This window comes from Dreissena polymorpha, chromosome 4, assembly GCF_020536995.1.
Source record: "Dreissena polymorpha isolate Duluth1 chromosome 4, UMN_Dpol_1.0, whole genome shotgun sequence".
Classification (NCBI taxonomy): Eukaryota; Metazoa; Mollusca; class Bivalvia; order Myida; family Dreissenidae; genus Dreissena; species Dreissena polymorpha.
In genome coordinates, this window is record NC_068358.1 from 20,888,782 (window position 1) to 20,906,889 (window position 18,108).

Here is an 18,108-nt window from a genome sequence, read left to right on the forward strand (position 1 = left end):
GTGGACCTAAACACAAAACTTAACCAAATTTAAAATTGCATACATGTAAGTACCATATAAAAAGGGAACATAACTCTTACAAAATGCTTGATAAAGTAATTAAGTTGTCTGCTCTTGTTTATAGATTGGGGTCATGTTGGTAAAGAACTTAAGAAGTATGCAAAATATGAAAGCAATATGTCAAGGGACATAAAAAATATTTGTGGTGGTATGCAAACTTTAATATAGATTTATCAATAATATGCATATTCTTAGTGGAAAAAGGGCCATTATTCTTACAAAATGCTTGTTGCAGATGTCTGCTCTTTTTTTCAATTGAGGTCATGTTGGTTAAGAAGTACCGGTATGCAAAATATGAAAGCAATAGGTAAGGGACATAGAAAATATTTGAGGTTGTACGCAAACTTTAACATTCCAACTCTCACGCTCAGGCTCATGAAGCCGGATAGCTAGTAGGATAGCTTCACTTTATATATTTCATATATAATAGTTGAGCTAAAAATCTTGTATAAACAAGTTATTTAAAATAAAGCACCACTTACCATCGTGTCAAATCCTATAAAATTAAAAAGTGGAACTCCAATAAGTCATGTTATCCCTAATATATCAATACCGTTCACACAATTCCACACAATTTTTATAACCCGGTATTGGGAAGTGGTTGGGTACAGATGGTACCCATTGCCTGTTAAATTTGTGTATGCATTTAAATGATGTTAGATTTTTGTATGTATTTAAATGTTGTTTTTTTATTAAATAGCGATAAGATGTTAAGAAGCTTAATTAAATTAAATTTATTTGGAGTTTTATGTCTTGTCAGTGACACAATGCCCCCTATTACACGGCTTTGAAGCCATTTATTTGACCTTGAAGGATGACCTTGACCTTTCACCACTCAAAATGTGCTGGTTCATGAGATACATATGCATGCCAAATATCAAGTTGCTATCTTCAATATTGATTTGGAGTTTTATGTCTTGTGACAGTGACAAAATGCCCCCTATTGCACCGCTTTGAAGCCATATATTTGCACTTTGACCTTGAAGGATGACCTTGACCTTTCACCACTCCAAATGTGCAGGTTAATGAGATACACATGCATGCTAAATATCAAGTTGCTATCTTCAATATTGCAAAAGTTATGGGCAATGTTAAAGTTTTGGGACGGACACACAGACTGATGGACATTTCAACTGCTATATGCAACACTAACGGGACCATACAAATAGGTTAACAAGGTAAAGTGAACATATTTTGCTGTGAAAAAAATCTATCGGCCCTTTTAATAACAAGAAACCGTCGGAGAAGGGTGATGCTCCCCAAAGGTTTTTTGTCACAATATTGCACTATACATTCAGATAAAAGGAAACGTCTTGATGGCACAGTAGTTGGGGGGACATAAACAAGAATTTTTTATAGAAAATTTAAAAGGGCCATAACTCTGTGAAAAATCATCCGACCAGAACCCGATGATGATATGCACATCTCCTCTTGATAGTGAAGCTCCCCATAAATTTTCATTGAATTCCGGTCATTAGTTGCTGAGAAATAGCCCGGACAAGAATTGCACTGTATGTACAGTTAATGGAAAAATTCAAAGGGCCATAACTCTGTGAAAAGTCATCCGACCAGAAACCCCTGATAATATGCACATCTCCTCTTGGTAGTGAAGCTTCCCATAAAGTTCCATTGAATTCCGGGCATTAGTTGCTGAGAAATAGCCATGACAGAAATTGTGACAGAGGCACACACGGACAGACGAAGCGGCGACTATATGCTCCCCCCAAAATAAATTTTGGGGGAGCATAAAAACATCTAAACATTTCAAGTGAAAAGATTGAAAAACATACATGTTAAATACAGTGTAATGTGTACATGTATGTCAATCTTTAGTTTGATGTGTTTTCTTGGACATTACCACAAAAACTGCATTAAAATCCGTTATGTTTTGCCAAAATACAGACAAGACTAAGCCCCATGTAGTAATCATTATCATATACACCGCTTATCATAGTATCGGCTCTTCTGATTGGTTGCTAAGGTTTGTTACTATGCGCATGCTCTTTTTTATTAATAGTTTCTAGGTCTAGCAAGTATTTAGTAAAAAAATTGCAAATTTAAATGCAGTTTTCGTCGTTATGTCCAAGAATACACATTTGACTATTGATTGACAAATAACACAAGCATGTCTTTGTATTTGTTCACTTGCAAAATTCTTATGTATTCATTTAGAGGGCCGAAAGCTACCATGTATAGACATGCTAATCATAATATTGGCCTGGAATAAACATTACCTACTTTCAAATGAAAAGCAGAACTCATGAGAAAGTTCCTTGTAAAAGTCCTCAACCCATCTATGCCTAGCGTCTAGAAAAAAGCCTTGGCAAACAGCGTAGACCCAGATGAGACGCTGCATGATGCGGCGTCTCATCAGGGTCTGCGCTGTTTGCTTACAGGAATTTCTGTAAGAAATATTCTAAATATAGAAATTAATATACTAGACATCCCTTATTTTGGAAATTAATTTATCTAATTTGAAGGATGGGATAGTCCACTAGGCTTAAATGGGTTAATAAACAGCAAATAAATTAAAACTGTTAAAAAATGGAACAAGTGATGTGTTTGTCAGAAACAGAATGCCCCTTTTTGTGCCGCTTTGAAGCCATATATTTGACCTTTGACCTTGAAGGATGACCTTGACCTTTCACCACCCAAAATGTGCAGCTCCATGAGATACACATGCATGCCAAATATCAAGTTGCTATCTTCAATAATGCAAAAGTTATTGCAAAACTGTAACCAAGGTTAAAGTTTTGGGACAAACACAATGAAAGAATGAATGACAGACAGACAGGCCAAAAACAATATGGCCCAGATCTTTCGATCCAGGGGCATAAAAACATTTACTGTCCAGCACTTTTTAAGGGGTTTTCAAGGGCATGATACAGTGTCAGTGAGGAGGGCTGATACTACTACGCCCTCACATTACTTTGGGGGAAGGGGTCGCAGCCCTTAGGAGGGGGAATTTTCGCGGCGTTTCCCTTTTTGGGGGATTTTTTTACTTACTCTCTCATTATTAAATTTGTACATGTTTGCACTATATTCATTGCATTTTCATAAGTATGTTTAAAAATATTAAATTGAAATAGCATTGAGATATAATAATCATGAGACACATCTTTCTAAAAAAAAAATAAAAAAATATTTTTTTAGGGGGAATTTCCCCCCCCCCCCCCCCCCAAAGTGGAAAAAAGTATACTTTTCAGGTGGGGGACTGCCGCCGAAATTCGGCGGCAGATTTGATAGATTGAGGGCCCTGTGCTATGAGAATAAGGGATACTTATAAAACAAGCTCACTTGAAACTCCAAGAAACAAAATTGTTATGGTCAGGTAGTTCACAAATTGACAAAGTTACACAAAATACTTATATTGAAAATCACACACAAACATGTTTAATTATGATATACGAAATAACTTTAGGAAAAAAGCTGTGGTAGGAAACTATTTCAAATGTGGAAAATCATGGTTGGCACCAATCGACCGCCCCCGGTTTTAACCAGCGGTTTTTACCCAGTGTTTTTTTTTGATGAAATATTCGGCGTTATTCGGCCCCATTCCCCCATCTTCAGAGTATATATTTTCCCCCCAAATATTTTTAAAATTCCCCTCTCGGAAGTGTTATTCAATTTTAATCAATACCGCATTTGAATACGTCTTTCGTTACGAATTTACTACAATTTTCCTGAACTGCGTCCGGGTGTTTACTTTATTTTAGCCTTTACCGCAAACCGTATGTACAATGTAGTTCACTATCACGACTTTCGCTTTACGACATATACCGCAAACCATACGTATTCCAACATGTCGCACAACAACAAAAGCTATCGTAAAAAAATTGACAAATCTGTTTTAACTTAAAAATAAATTGATATTCTTCAGGGCTCAACATTAACAGTTGTCCTATTGCCCCTGACAAGTAAAATTTGAGTACGGGCAAGTTATTTTATAATCTAGTTGTCCGCCTAGGCAAGTGCAAAAAGTAACAAAGAGCATTAAATAAAGACTTAAATTAGACTTTAATTGCTGTAATCATATTGTTAAATATGCAAAAATAAAAAAAAGTTTATTTGGTGTATCATTTTGATCTTTATTAAAAAATATGAGGTTTACAGTTAATGTGATATTTCATGTTTGGGCAAATGGCTTAACATTCAGGACAAGTAGATTTTCTAAGTACTTGCCCAGGAGGGCAAGTTGGTTTTTAGGTTAATGTTCAGTGCTGTTCTTTTCAAACAAGTACAACTTAAAAGTCAGTCTTCTTCAAATGCCGGCAGTGAAACGCCAGAAACGTCCGGTCAAGAGAGTGTTGAAAGACTGTTTAGTTTGCCCAACCTGCTTTGCACGCCACAGAGAAAAAGGCTTGGGAAAGCTACACTGAAGTCCCTGATCAGACTTTGTCTGCACACGGAGAGACTTGGTGAAGAGGAGGTCACCAGAATAATTGATAAATTCGCTGAAAAGCCCAGAAATGTTGAACTTTGAACATGAACATAACATGTTAATGAATAAAAGAGTTTGAATTATGATTTTCTCCCTCTGTATGGTAAATTATAGTGTTAAAACTTTATTTTGTACTGTTACTAGCTAAGCATAGAAATGTCCCCCTTTTCCCCATTTACGCGCGAATTTTCCCCTCTCAAGGGACCCGACCCCCTTCCCCAAAAACTGAAAAAAAAACACTGTTACCGGTTAAAACCGCCCCGGTCAATACTCCCAAAGTGGTCATTACTGGTCGATTGAACTTTACCCCCAATTTTGATTAATATTCCATGCTTAATTAAACAATATTGATAATATAAATTAAACAGACATGTTGCCAATAATGTCTTAAGCTATTAATACCCACTATTTTATACCTGTTCATGCAATTTGTAGGCCAATCTCTCAAAATTTTGCAAATGAGGCAAGTTGGTCAATTGGATTTTTCTGGTCGATTTAATTTTTTTTCAATTCTAACGAATTATGAATGCTCAGAAAATTCTGTGCTTGATTCAACAAGAACCTGTCAATTACTGTGTATTAGTTGTTCCTGATGCCCCACTGTCTCCACAGTCTTTCACAGTCTTTTCACCTATACAGGTTAGGGCACCCAAAACTGATAATGGTACCTTTGACACAACCCTTACTTGTCATGTATTCTTGCCTGGATTTCTTGAAGTACTTTTTAAACAAAATAGTGAAAAAATATTTTATTTTCCATTGATATAAAAAATAACATAATAAGAAATAATTATTAAAAGAAAGAAATAATTGAAAAGAAGAGTCTAGAGTAGACCCACAATTGGTAAACATTATTTGTTGCCAAAATCAAGAACTTTGATTGCTTATTCATTTGAAGACCAATTAAACTTTAAAATATGAAAACCCTTTTAATATAGAAAGGAGACAAGTTAGAAGTAACTATTAAATTAATAACATTAATAGCAAGTTATCTCATTTCGTTTGAGTGAAATGATATAGCCTAAGGGCAGATTTGCTTCATTGTCACTATCAGAGACATACCAGTGCATGCATTTTATTACCAATTAAGGCTTAGGGGCCAGATCATTTATGACCCTAGAAACCACAAGAGTTCTGTTTGTCCATCAGCTTATCAAATAGATATATCAATAGATCAGTGAAATACTATGGTAACTACAATAGTAATAATACTTTCAGTAACAGTTGTGATACACTGAGATAAAGGTATTGCCTTCGTTCTTTTGTATTTGAGACCGTTTCCATAAATAATTAAGACGTATTTTTTACAGCTTTAAAGATTTTATTTTTAAATAGATAACTCAAAAAAGTTTATCAATTACAGAATAATGATTGATTTAAAATAGAATAGCTTAAATTCTTCCTTTGTCATGTTGAAATGCTACAATTTTCAATCGACCAGTATTGACCAGTAATGACCAGTATTGACCGGTTTTAACCAGGTATTGACCGCTGGCCCGGTCAATGCTCAATTGACCCGTCAATATGCCAACCTTGTGGAAAATTCAGAAGGTCTCAATGCAGAAATTAAAATATCAGAATTTGCACAAATAAAATTATTTAAATATTATAAATATTAATTTAATAAAAACACAAACATGTTATGAATTTGGAGTTTACAAGTAAATTTGTTGAATTGACATCCCCTGCCAATATGCTTCTGGACAAAAAAGTATTATATTTGACACTCAAAAAAGCATTTTTTTTCAAGATACAAAGGGCCATAACTCTGTTATTAACAGATGTAGTTTTGGCTACCATAACTTTAAATGTCGCTTTTTATGATTTTTGACAGGCGCGACTTTATAGTTATGGGCCAACCCCATTAGGAAAGTCAACCAGAAATTCCCGAAAAGTTGACAGTTAACAAAGACCGGTCCAAAACAGCTTTTAAATGCAGTTATTGGCCCAAATCAACCACTTGATGGAAAGATTGAGATTTTTCACATTTAACTGATATATTCTTTCACAAAATACTATATTCAACATTTAAAATTTATCTATTCTGCTCTTACATATCGAGAAAAACAGCGATGTGACAGACATTCTTGACATGCGAATCTCCCGAGATTTCACGGTCATATGATGTTATTTCTATTTTTAGTAACATACCATGTGCTCAAGTGTTTTCAAATTCAGAATGACATTTCCCAGTATTTTAGATTATTCTGACTTGTTTTGTAAACAAATTGTAGTGTAAATACAAACTCAAGGTAAATAGTATTAAAAACTACCTGATTCACACTGAAATCAGTCTTATAATCCACCAATAGTAAGGTGTTAATCTCAAATAATAGATTTCAGAAAAGGAAAGTAATGTTTACAATTTAAGCAAAATATGTCAAGGTCGATCCGAAAGTATCCAAATGAAGGACGTCACGTGACAAAGTGACAAAATTGTGAATTTCAGACCGATGAGAGTTATTTTCATCTATTGTAAGATGCATTTGAAACATTCGAACCTTAAAATATTCCCCGATGCAGTAATTTATATTCATTCACCAATATACATAGAAATGTATCCAAGAAAATTAGCTTTGTTTGATTTATAGCGTGACATAAATATGTTACAGCTCTGGTTGACTTTTGATATGGGGTTGGCTTCAGCGTACAGGTATGTCAATACTATATAAACTGTACGCTGAAGTTTCTTTAGCTATAACAGATGGTGTACAATGCCATTTGGCGTGCATCATCCTTTTATTCATATACATGTACATTCTCATACCAAGTTTTAATGAAATCCCCCAAAGCACTTCCAATATATGGCTCTGGACGGATGGAAAGACGGGCGGAAAGACAGACAACACCAAAACAATATCCCTCCGCCTATGGCGGGCGGATAATAAATTAATACTGTATTCAAAATGATCACAGGTGGGAATCACGTATTATATATATGTATATTTATATATATATATGCTATAATAAAAAATATTATAGCATATATATATATATATATAATAATATGGGATTCCCTCCTGTGAATATGACTACTGGGCGCGAACCGACCAGATACGAAATAACTTTGGGCGAAAAAGCTGGGTTAGGAAACTGTTACTAATGTGGAATATTTGAAAGGTCTCTACGCACAAATACCAGAATTTGCGCCAAAAAAATATTGTTAATTTTAATGTTAATATTCAATATGAATACACATTTTAGATACTCACAAGCACAATGAAAAGCAAAAGCGACCATTAAGTCCATTTTTGTTGATTTTGTCGACATCCGTTAATCGAAACTGGCAACAACTAGTAATTCGGACCTAGGTTCAATGGGATCCCGATTTAAACATTGATTGGATTCATTTATTAGAAAATCAGAAGTTTACATTCCTTGTATCTATATTTTTTACGAAACACTGAAACATATCTTTCAATTTGATCAGTTTTCTTGGCATTTGACGCGTGACGTCACGCGCACCTGCGTCTTTACGGGAGCCAGACGGAGCCAGACAATTCACCCCAATAGAATAATGTGTTAGTTATGTTTTGAAAACGTGTGAATTGACAAAAATAATTATGCCGGCATGCTTTGATTGTCTGGTCACAGATTAATTAATAAGGCCCAGACATACGGTATCACAGTTTGGCGTGATTACAGCATAAATAAGGTAACACGCTTAACCAGACAACAATGCTCTGACCATGTAATGCTGTTTGCAAAGTAATAATAAGGACTGTCTTGAAATATAAATAGGGCATTTTTTTGTATCGGATATAACTATTAGTGACTTGGAATACGCGGTTGCTAGTTGTTTGGGTGTCAGTGAATCTTAAATCGACCACATTTAGTTCCAACATGTGTGCTTTTTTGATGTCGGATACAATAATTTTCTACTGTGAGAGTGAGTTTTGTGTTTGTGTTTCTGCAAGTCTCAAAGTTTATACATTGTGGAAAGACAGTTGGGTTTTATGACTATAGTTAGCTCTTGTTACCAATCTAGAGGCCACATTTATTGTCCGATCTTCATGAAATTTGGTCAGAAGATTTGTCCCCATGATATCTTGGACGAGTTCGAAAATGGTTCCGAATGCTTGAACAACATTGCCGCCAGGCGCCGGTTATTTTCTTAAATGGCTTTATATGGCTTTAGTAAAACCTTGTTAACACTCTAGAGACCGAATCTAGTGTCCGATCTTCAAAAAAAGTTGGTCAGAAGGTTTGACCTAATTATATCTTGGATGAGTTCGAAAATGGTTCCGGTTGCTTGAAAAACATGGTCACCAGGGGGCGGTGCATTGTTCCTAATATGGCTATAGAAACACTTCGTTAACACTATATATGCCATATTTTTGTCCGGTCTTCGTGAAAACTTGGTTAGTAAATTTGTCCCAATTATATCGTGGACAAGTTTTAAAAATATTTCCAGTTGGTTGCAAACATATCCTCCAGGGGGCTTGACATTTTTCCTTATATGGCTATAGTTAAAAAATTGTAATAATTTAAGTCACATTCATTGTCCAATCTTCATGAAACATGGTCAGAACATTTCTTCTAATTATATTGTGGATGTGTTTGAAAATAGTTCCGAAAATTGTATACACTGTATACATATTGGGAATATATGTCTTAATTACTAGCCAACACTGTTTGTCAGGGCTTGCATATATTTATGAAAACTGTACGTCACAATCTCATGACCCACACTGTATAACAGGGCTTGCGTTTACATCCTGGTCTTTGGTTTTTGGCGATTGATGAAGTCTTAATATCATATGCCAAATCGTCTACACATGAAAACCTAATTTTATTATTTTACCTTCCCTGAGCTGTGTTATTCTTGTGAAGGAATTCCCGAAATGTTAATAGCTGTCTTTTGAATAATTATACTAGTGATGTATGCTCTTTTAAACTAGTAAATACATCCTGATAATATAATGTTGTATGTATATATAACTATTTTAATTTGTTTTAATTTTTTTAATTTGCTGTTTTTGCGATATTTGAGTTTGAGTATTTTTTATTTTAATTGTCTTCTTAAATGCAATTTTAAATAACACATTTATTGTAAACACACATTTTGCACACATATTAACAGTGTTTCTTATATATGAAGTAATAAATGTGTGAATTTAACTGAAGCAAGTACAAACACCGCCGTGCGATTGACACCATATCAGAGGAAGGCAGCTCATTGGGAACATCCACTGTAAAGAAGTTACAAGTACTGCTTGTTGAGTTGGAATATTGCTTTACACCAAACCTTTTTGAGAGGGCATATATTGGAGTCACTCATTCAGTAGATTTTTCGGTAACTCAACGTAAAATGTTATATGTTTAGGAAAATACGTCCACATTCTCTTTTGTTTGTAACTAGTTTAATTAAAGTTCTGTATGTTTGTATCTTTACAAATATGTTTTATTATTAATAGAAACAGATAATTTGTGCTCATCAAAATGTCTAAAATTTACTCTTTTTTTAATCAAAGAGTGTTTTCACTAAAAAGGTCATTGCTGCTTATCATCTAAAACAGTGTGTATTTTTTTCGTTATAACAAACTTAGAGCGAGCAGATAAATTTGCAGGGTGCATGGCTCTGCAACTAAGTTCTTCAGTTCCTCTTTAAACCCAAAGTTTGTAATCTCAATCACATTAACAATATATCATAACAACATTAACAAAATAAAATTGCATGTGTTTTATAAAGGTTTATTACCGGTAAATCTTGAACATTTACTGTGAAATATATTATATACATGTACGTACAAAGCTTACTATAAATGGTCATAAATGTAGTTGGTTTTAATAAAATATTTACCTTTTATATAACAATAATACTTCTAAAGACTGCATTTATATCTGATTGCTTTTTATAGTAAACAACCACCTACTGTATACGTACTTACAAGCATGTTGAGCATGTCACCATATCTGTTTCAGACATCCAAATAAAAACAGCTGCCACAGTAAAAGGTGTCCCCTTTAATGCAGATGAACCCGCAAATAGGCAAACAAATATTTTGTTTGTATTTTGCTATTATATCTAAATTATTTGTTTGATATAATTAATATTAGAAAAAGAGGTATTTTGTACAGTTAGTAATCGTGTTTACAATTTGGTGACAAGTCGCCTTTTAAAGCATTGACATTGCATTGTTTGTGATTTTGGACGATTGGAAATTAATCCTCTACCAAAAGCTGGTCAGGAATTAAATTTTGTATCCATGTAACCCTAATACATGAATTTATATGTGTAAAATTCAAAAGAATGAACCACATTTTCTTACCTCTATCTTTATGTTAAAGCTGCTATGTCACCGATCGGGATCAAAACAAAAGAATTGAAAAAAAATAAAGAACCGCTTTTCAGCTACTTTATTTCAATTAAATGTGTTTGAGTACAAAAATGCTGCAAGATTAACGTTGACTTCTCTCTATACAAAATCCTGCAGTTTAGTAAAAACTTAAATTTCGCCAACAGCATGCAAGTATAGCTGGCCAACATTACCTGATACTTATGAACTCTCTTAGCAATAAATTACTCACTTGAATTGAGACCTGTATTTACATTCACTTTGTTCGTGCGGGTGTTGTTTTGTTTCTGCATTTGTTTCATGAATTGAATTAGAGTGATATTCTTGAATCTTTCAATTACTGTTGGGACCTTGTGTACTTATCATAATTGTACTTATATAATATTTATGCATTAGGGTGTCATTTTAAAATTGGCAAGCTTTTATAGTCAATACCAGATTTCAAAAATACAGTGAGCCTTGTTCTGGGAAAATTGGACTTAATGCATATATGCGTAAAGTGTCACCAAGATCATCCTGTTTAGTTCAATCTCTTGCAGAAACTCTTTCCGCCTAAACTAGATTTCTCTAAGTGGAGACTTTATTTAAACAAAACAATAGTCGTCGTCAGAATGCCCAGGCTAATATGGGAGGACACACCATGAACATGCATTAAGCCCAGTTTTCCCTGAAATCGGCTCATGGTATAAACTTTTCATGTTTGGTTTCCAGCTTTGTAACGCCTGCGGCTGGTTGCCGTAACATGTAAATGCTGTGATGGAGAAAAACTCCGATGGTCATGTTGATGTTTAAACCAAAGTTCGATCACCGTGTTATGAAATGATACGCAAAACCTGATGAACTAATCACGTCAATGGCCGTAAGTCCTGTCAAAATTAACCGGAAAACGGTATGGAATTATTCATTCTTTGGAAATATAAATAATTTTTTAAGAATACAGTTCAGTGGTCGAAATTATCAAAGGATAACAAGCAATGCAATGTAATAGTTTGAACCTTGCTGGCTCATATTCGCTGTTTCTTATTTACGGGTTTAAAATATTATCGCGGTCTTAGGTACTTGTAATAGTATCAAAATTCAGATTATGCTTGCTTGGTCAAATTTCGGTGACTGAAATACATAAAATACTACTACAGAATATGAGGCGCATTTTAAAGATGGATGACTTTAAAACAAAGCATATTGTAATTTATATTCAGGTTAACGGTTGCATGCAATACCCCCAGGGATGTCACTCTTTGCTTTTATATATTTTTTTCGTTTAAAGGAAATCTCTTCTAGTAAAAAAATCAGTCAAAGAGGAAGGAGTCGTCCCTGAATAGTCTGTGTGGACTGGTATAAACTTATCACTAAAGGCAGAAATGCATAAAACCCTGTTTCCCAAAGCTAGGCTCATTTAGTACCGGTATTTCATTACTTCCTGCAGACAATCGTTGCCTATGCTGGAGAAGAGATAGAAGTGACAACCCCAGAATGCAGCACAATAAGTGACATTCGCAGAATCTTGTAAAAGATTGTGAACAAAAGATAGCAATTTCCAAATGTTAAACAAACCCTGTAATATCATATTGTGTGCAGCATACTCGCTGAATCTATACTTACATTTTAATACCATTAATGCCCCCAAAAGTAGTTTGTTTTCTTTTACCCTATTTGTTGTATCAAACTTTGTTTTGGCTATGTTTGATCATATTTGCAAAATGAACTTTCAAATATAAGAAAAATGAAGATTTGGAAGATTTCAGTTATTGAACACTCTTATTAATTTGTAATTGAACACTATTATTAAATTGTAATTGAACACTATTATTTAATTGTAATTGAACACTTTCATTTAATTAGAAAAAGCAATGCGTAGTAAATAAAGTTTAATAAAAAACATGTTTAGACTAAACATATGTACTCATTTGTTTAGATGTAAAAGACAAAAACTGTTATGGGCTTTATCTGTATAGATCTTGTTCTGCTACAAGTTCATCTCTTTGCATTATTAGATTTTGGTACATATGGTATTTGTCCAATTTATGTTAGTAAATAACTTTGCATGTGACACATTATTTTTTTTATTAAATTATGTGTTCATGTTTTGTTAATTACATGTACTGAATGCATATCTCATTAAGTACACACTGTTAGTTAACTACATAGTCCTGAGAATTATAAAGACTTGTCACGGACATACATTGTCTGAATTGTTACAGGCTACAATAAGGAAAAACTCTTGATTTTTTTCTTATTACTTTAGCCATGCGCAATGTTTTTGAAGTGCAAGCTGTGATTCAGATTAAAAATAAGCTTTGGTGGAAATTTTGATGTACAGTAATAAGATGGGTGACAAGTTCGGATTGTTGTTCAATAATCCATTATAATACATGTTTATTTTATTGTTCTTTTATAATAAATATTATGATTGCAAAAGCCAGGCATACCAAACATGTGATCCATTACAAATATTTATTAGCTGAACCTGAACTATTTTGCTTGGGTTTTATTATAGGCATTCTTGTCAAATTGTTTAAATTATTCTTCATGTGAGGCCAATTATTTATAAAATAATTTTAATATAAATCACTGAATTGTGTTTTATGTTTTATATGTACATATGTGCTCAAGAGTGTTATTGTCACATATATATCACCTATGATACATGGAAATTGATTTTGTATTTGCTATTGATTTGTCACCTTGCCTGAGGGACCTTTTCACTAAGCTATTTGGCTATTCTTTAAACATACACTATTAAAATGTATTGTAGATTCTTTATTGAAATATGTTTTTACAAATTCATCGTGTCTATAAATTCCATAAATATTCCAAATAATCCTTTACTAATGCCATGTTAATATTAAAAAAAAACAACACTCATGCTGGACCAAATTAAGCTGTAAAAAGAGTGTTAACAATGAGACAATGAACAAGTGTTCTGTCTTTTTGTACATGAAATTTTATTGATTTTTTTTTTACAATCAATAAAGAGCATACATAAATTTTAACCTATTTATGAAGCTATGATTCCTTGTGTATGACGTCATCGCACTTATCTATTTGATTTTAACTAGTTGTCTCCTACAGTCGAAAACGGAGAGGACTTATGGTTTGCGCTCTGTCTGTCTGTCTGTCAGTCCGTCTGTCTGTCACACTTTTCTGGATCCTGCGATAACTTTAAAAGTACTTAATATTTTTTCATGAAACTTGGAACATGGATAGTTGGCAATATGGAGATTATGCACGTCATTTAATTTTGTTCCTACGTCAAGAATTCTGGTTGCTATAGCAACCCAGAAAAAAAGTACTGACAATGGTGGAGTTTCACCGGTAGGGGACAATATTGCTTTGCAATCTCTTGTTATTTTTAAATTGATCCATGAAGGACATAGTCTAAGGTATTGACGTAGGGCCTTAGTATGTGCTTGTTGCACTCCATCTTATTTTGCTTATCACCTCATGCGCCATATTATTTGAAAATACGTCCATGTTACACATGTATGTTTTCAGCGAAAGTGCGGCTAAGGATGAATATCTTATATTTGACCTTGTATTGCTAAAGGGTTAACCTCTGTCCGTCTGTTAGAGTATCAGCTCCATATTTCATACAGATTTTTTTTTGGTGAAAATGTTGTATTTGCAATAATCAATGTATTGTCAAAAAATACTTGTTTATCGCCCTTTTTGCAATCTAACTTCTATTTCGTTTCTCTCAGTTTGACTTTCATTTGTATTGTAAATTTGTAATATTGTATTATTCCTAAGTACAAAAGTGAGTCCTCGGAAGTAGTTCAACTAAATGGGAGATAGATAAGTACTGACTAACACAGAACAGTATCAGGGTGCAGGATCTCACGACTTTGTGAGGTTCACAATTGAACGTTAATGGTTTGAGAATGTTGAGAATTTAGATATTGGAGTTATTGAATATAAAAAACTTTAGATTTATTTGGTACAATATGTTTTTCAGTTATTGACTTTTGAATTGAGTTTGTTACTGATATATTTACATACAGTTCAGAGGCGTCGGAGCCGGAGCGGCAGGGGCGGCGGCCGCCGCCCCAATATTTTCAGCAAAAATGAAATTTCGGCAAAGACCTTTTTCATTGTTTTTTTTTTCATTTCAATACCCGTATATTTGAAAATATCTTTACCAAGAAACACGGTAATCACGCTTTCGCGGATATGACACGTGTATTGTGGATTGTCATCACCCGCCCGCGGTAATGTACGTGTCAATTATGTTTTTAATTGATCGGACTCTTTTATAACGATAATCACTTTCTTTTTGAGTAATTAAACCTGGGAATCTTTAATTGTCGGTATGATCTTAGTCTTTGCTTCTTTTTATTAATAAAAAGGAAAGTATTACATGAAACAAATGTGCCGATATCCGATAGTCCTTAATTATTACAAAATTAAAGATACCTCAAGATACCTGAATTAATTGTAATAACTTAAAGTAAATCGATAATTCTAAAAACTTATAAATGTTTTTACCACTTTTTTGTGTCATTTCAATATGTCTTCTCCAATCCAACCAACGAATTTCAAATTTCCAAAACGGAATTTCGGGAAAAAATTCCCGAAGAACGTTCTTTCAACCCACCTGATCCCTATTGATGTGTCGCCTGCTACAAAGTACAAACTGCGAAATATAAAGATCACATCTCCAGCGTCTGTCTGTCTGTTACAACTTTTGTCATTCAGAATATGCCCGCAATAGACGTGTATAAGCAGGTATCAGGCATTAAAAAACGCACCAGAATGCGCCATTTGATGCTACAATTTGAAAAAAATTCTGAGGGAGGCTCCCCGGACCCCCACCAACGGGAGGGGTATATACCCTCCCACACCCACTCCCTTCGCCGCCCCAATGTCAATTTGCTTCCGACGCCTCTGATACTTACATCTTGGGGTTTTGACGATGCTGCGAAGCAGCTCGTCTAAGTTATCATACCATGAAAAAATTCTTCACAATGGCGACCTATGTAAAATACCGAGCCAGTCCGATTGAGATAGCTCAATTTTTCTAATCGGCATACCTCGCTGATTATCATTGATACAGGTAAAGGAATCTCAGCTATACATAGGACAGCATATTTTGGGGAAAAGATTTAATAATAGTTTGAAAACATATACCCTCCCACACCCACTCCCTTCGCCGCCCCAATGTCAATTTGCTTACGACGCCTCTGATACTTACATCTTGGGGTTTTGACGATGCTGCGAAGCAGCTCGTCTAAGTTATCATACCATGAAAAAATTCTTCACAATGGCGACCTATGTAAAATACCGAGCCAGTCCGATTGAGATAGCTCAATTTTTCTAATCGGCATACCTCGCTGATTATCATTGATACAGGTAAAGGAATCTCAGCTATACATAGGACAGCATATTTTGGGGAAAAGATTTAATAATAGTTTAAAAACATTAATTTTAAATCAGTTATATTCAATCCATTATATGTTTATAGATCAATGAAACAACTATGCATTTTCTGTATTGTATTTGACATTTGTCGTGATTTTTAAATAAATTGCGAATAAAACATGTATAATTAACGTTTAACACGATCATGAGTGTAAAGAAAACGTATTATTTCGAACCTGCCATTTGTAAACGTTATAGCAAATATGGTATATAAACAACATAATATCCGTACGATATCTATGAAACTCGCTTTTATGCGTGCTTTCTCATTTTGCTTATTTAATAAACTTTCAAACAGAAATTACAGAGCCCCATCAGTGAACATACTATGTTTGATAATTCATTCGTTTATTGGATATTGTTTGCTGGTTTAAACATATATTAGTTCATATCGCGGAGATTTAGTTAACCTTACCATGTGTTCATGGGCGAACTCACGTATTCAAGTGCTCTTACGACTATGTGCTCATACCTACTTTCGGGAATCATCATACAAGTATTGTCATACTTAACGAACAAACATGCCTAAGCTTATTAAATAAGAGAAAAAGCAATAATCAAAAGAGCAAAAAAAATATATGTCCATACACATGGGCATGTGAAATCACATCCGTACACAATTATCATTAACTTAGGAAAGGAAACAACGAAATATAAAGTTTGGTATGATATTCTTGTGAAATTAAAGAGCATCTTGTAATTAAAAAGAATGTCAAGTTTTGAATATATCTGCTGAAACGTAATGTTATTACCCACAAATGTTTGACTGTAACAGAAAGTTTTTCAAGATAAGTGGTACAGAAAATACACGTCGACTATTTTTTTTAAAGATATTTCTTGTTCTATTTGATCAAGAATGAAACCCGCCTCCCAGATTCGCTGAATGGGTCAAGTTCCCCACGGGTACTACTTCCCCGTACCCCCAAATGTTTTTTCGTACCCAAATTTATTTTCCTACTCATTTTTTTTCATAACAAAATTTTTGTTCGTATCCCATTTTTTTTTGCATAATTTTTGTACCCAAAATTTTCGTACACATTTTGTTTTCTTACCCAAAATGTTCGTACCCACACACACAATTGTGGTGATGTAGATAAACTTAAATTGATGCTTTTATATCCATCTTTTTCAAAAGCATCGCCACACCAGTACTGTCAATACTTTGATTATAGAATGTGTATACATGTATGTTCTGTATAGATTTGGATTTCAGTAATTACGTTGAAAACAGAAAAATAAATATAGAAAGGAACAAGTGATGATTCATATATCGTGCATTGGCGCCACCTCATGCCCTTAGCTCCGCCTGCTTGGCATTGGCTCCATCTCTTTCGGGAAAATACAACATTAGATCTGCAAGAAGCCAATGTTTTGCCAAGGAAAAGTACATAGTCTTGCTTTCAAAAACTCCATGTCACAACTTAAAAAGATCCTCAAGTTTCCAAATTGGTTGTGATTGTATGTTAATGTACATTTGTCAATGACTTAATCTTCGCTGAATCGCACTTCATTTTGTTCGATTTTTACAATATTGCGAAATATGTTGGAAAAATATATATAAAACCTACTAACGCTGAAGAATTATCCGTACATTTTCAAAACATCCGGTCCTTAGCGCCACATCGTAAGTAGCATTGGCTCTATTATTATTGCATCGCACAAAAGAGGTGGCGCCCGTGATTAACGGTCGTGGTCTTCTACTTACGATTTACTGACCCAGCAGTGACCCCGAAGGTCGTGGGTGGATTTTTGTCAGTAATGCGTTATTGTAACTAGGCAAAAAAGAACATGCAGAGAGTAGTCTGCATTTCCCTGCAGGGATTAGTGTAACTTTCTATACTATGTGTAAATCACTAAGTTTATTGACAGGTCCTCTCTTCGTCTTCACGA

General features: G+C 34.2%; 1 protein-coding gene across 3 annotated transcripts in view; it reads right to left on the bottom strand.

Annotated features, from left to right (window-relative positions):
- The window catches only part of LOC127877876 (sushi, von Willebrand factor type A, EGF and pentraxin domain-containing protein 1-like), a 70,171-nt gene that overhangs the window by 14,097 nt on the left and 37,966 nt on the right, over positions 1-18,108 (bottom strand). The window contains exon 1 of one of the 3 annotated variants that reach the window (XM_052424186.1): positions 7,714-7,981. The exons of the other annotated variants lie outside the window; for them this stretch is intronic. Coding sequence (XP_052280146.1) covers positions 7,714-7,771 — 58 coding nt within the window. The 5' untranslated portion in view covers positions 7,772-7,981. Of the gene's footprint in view, positions 1-7,713; positions 7,982-18,108 lie in introns of those variants that run through there. 3 annotated transcript variants of the gene reach the window in all.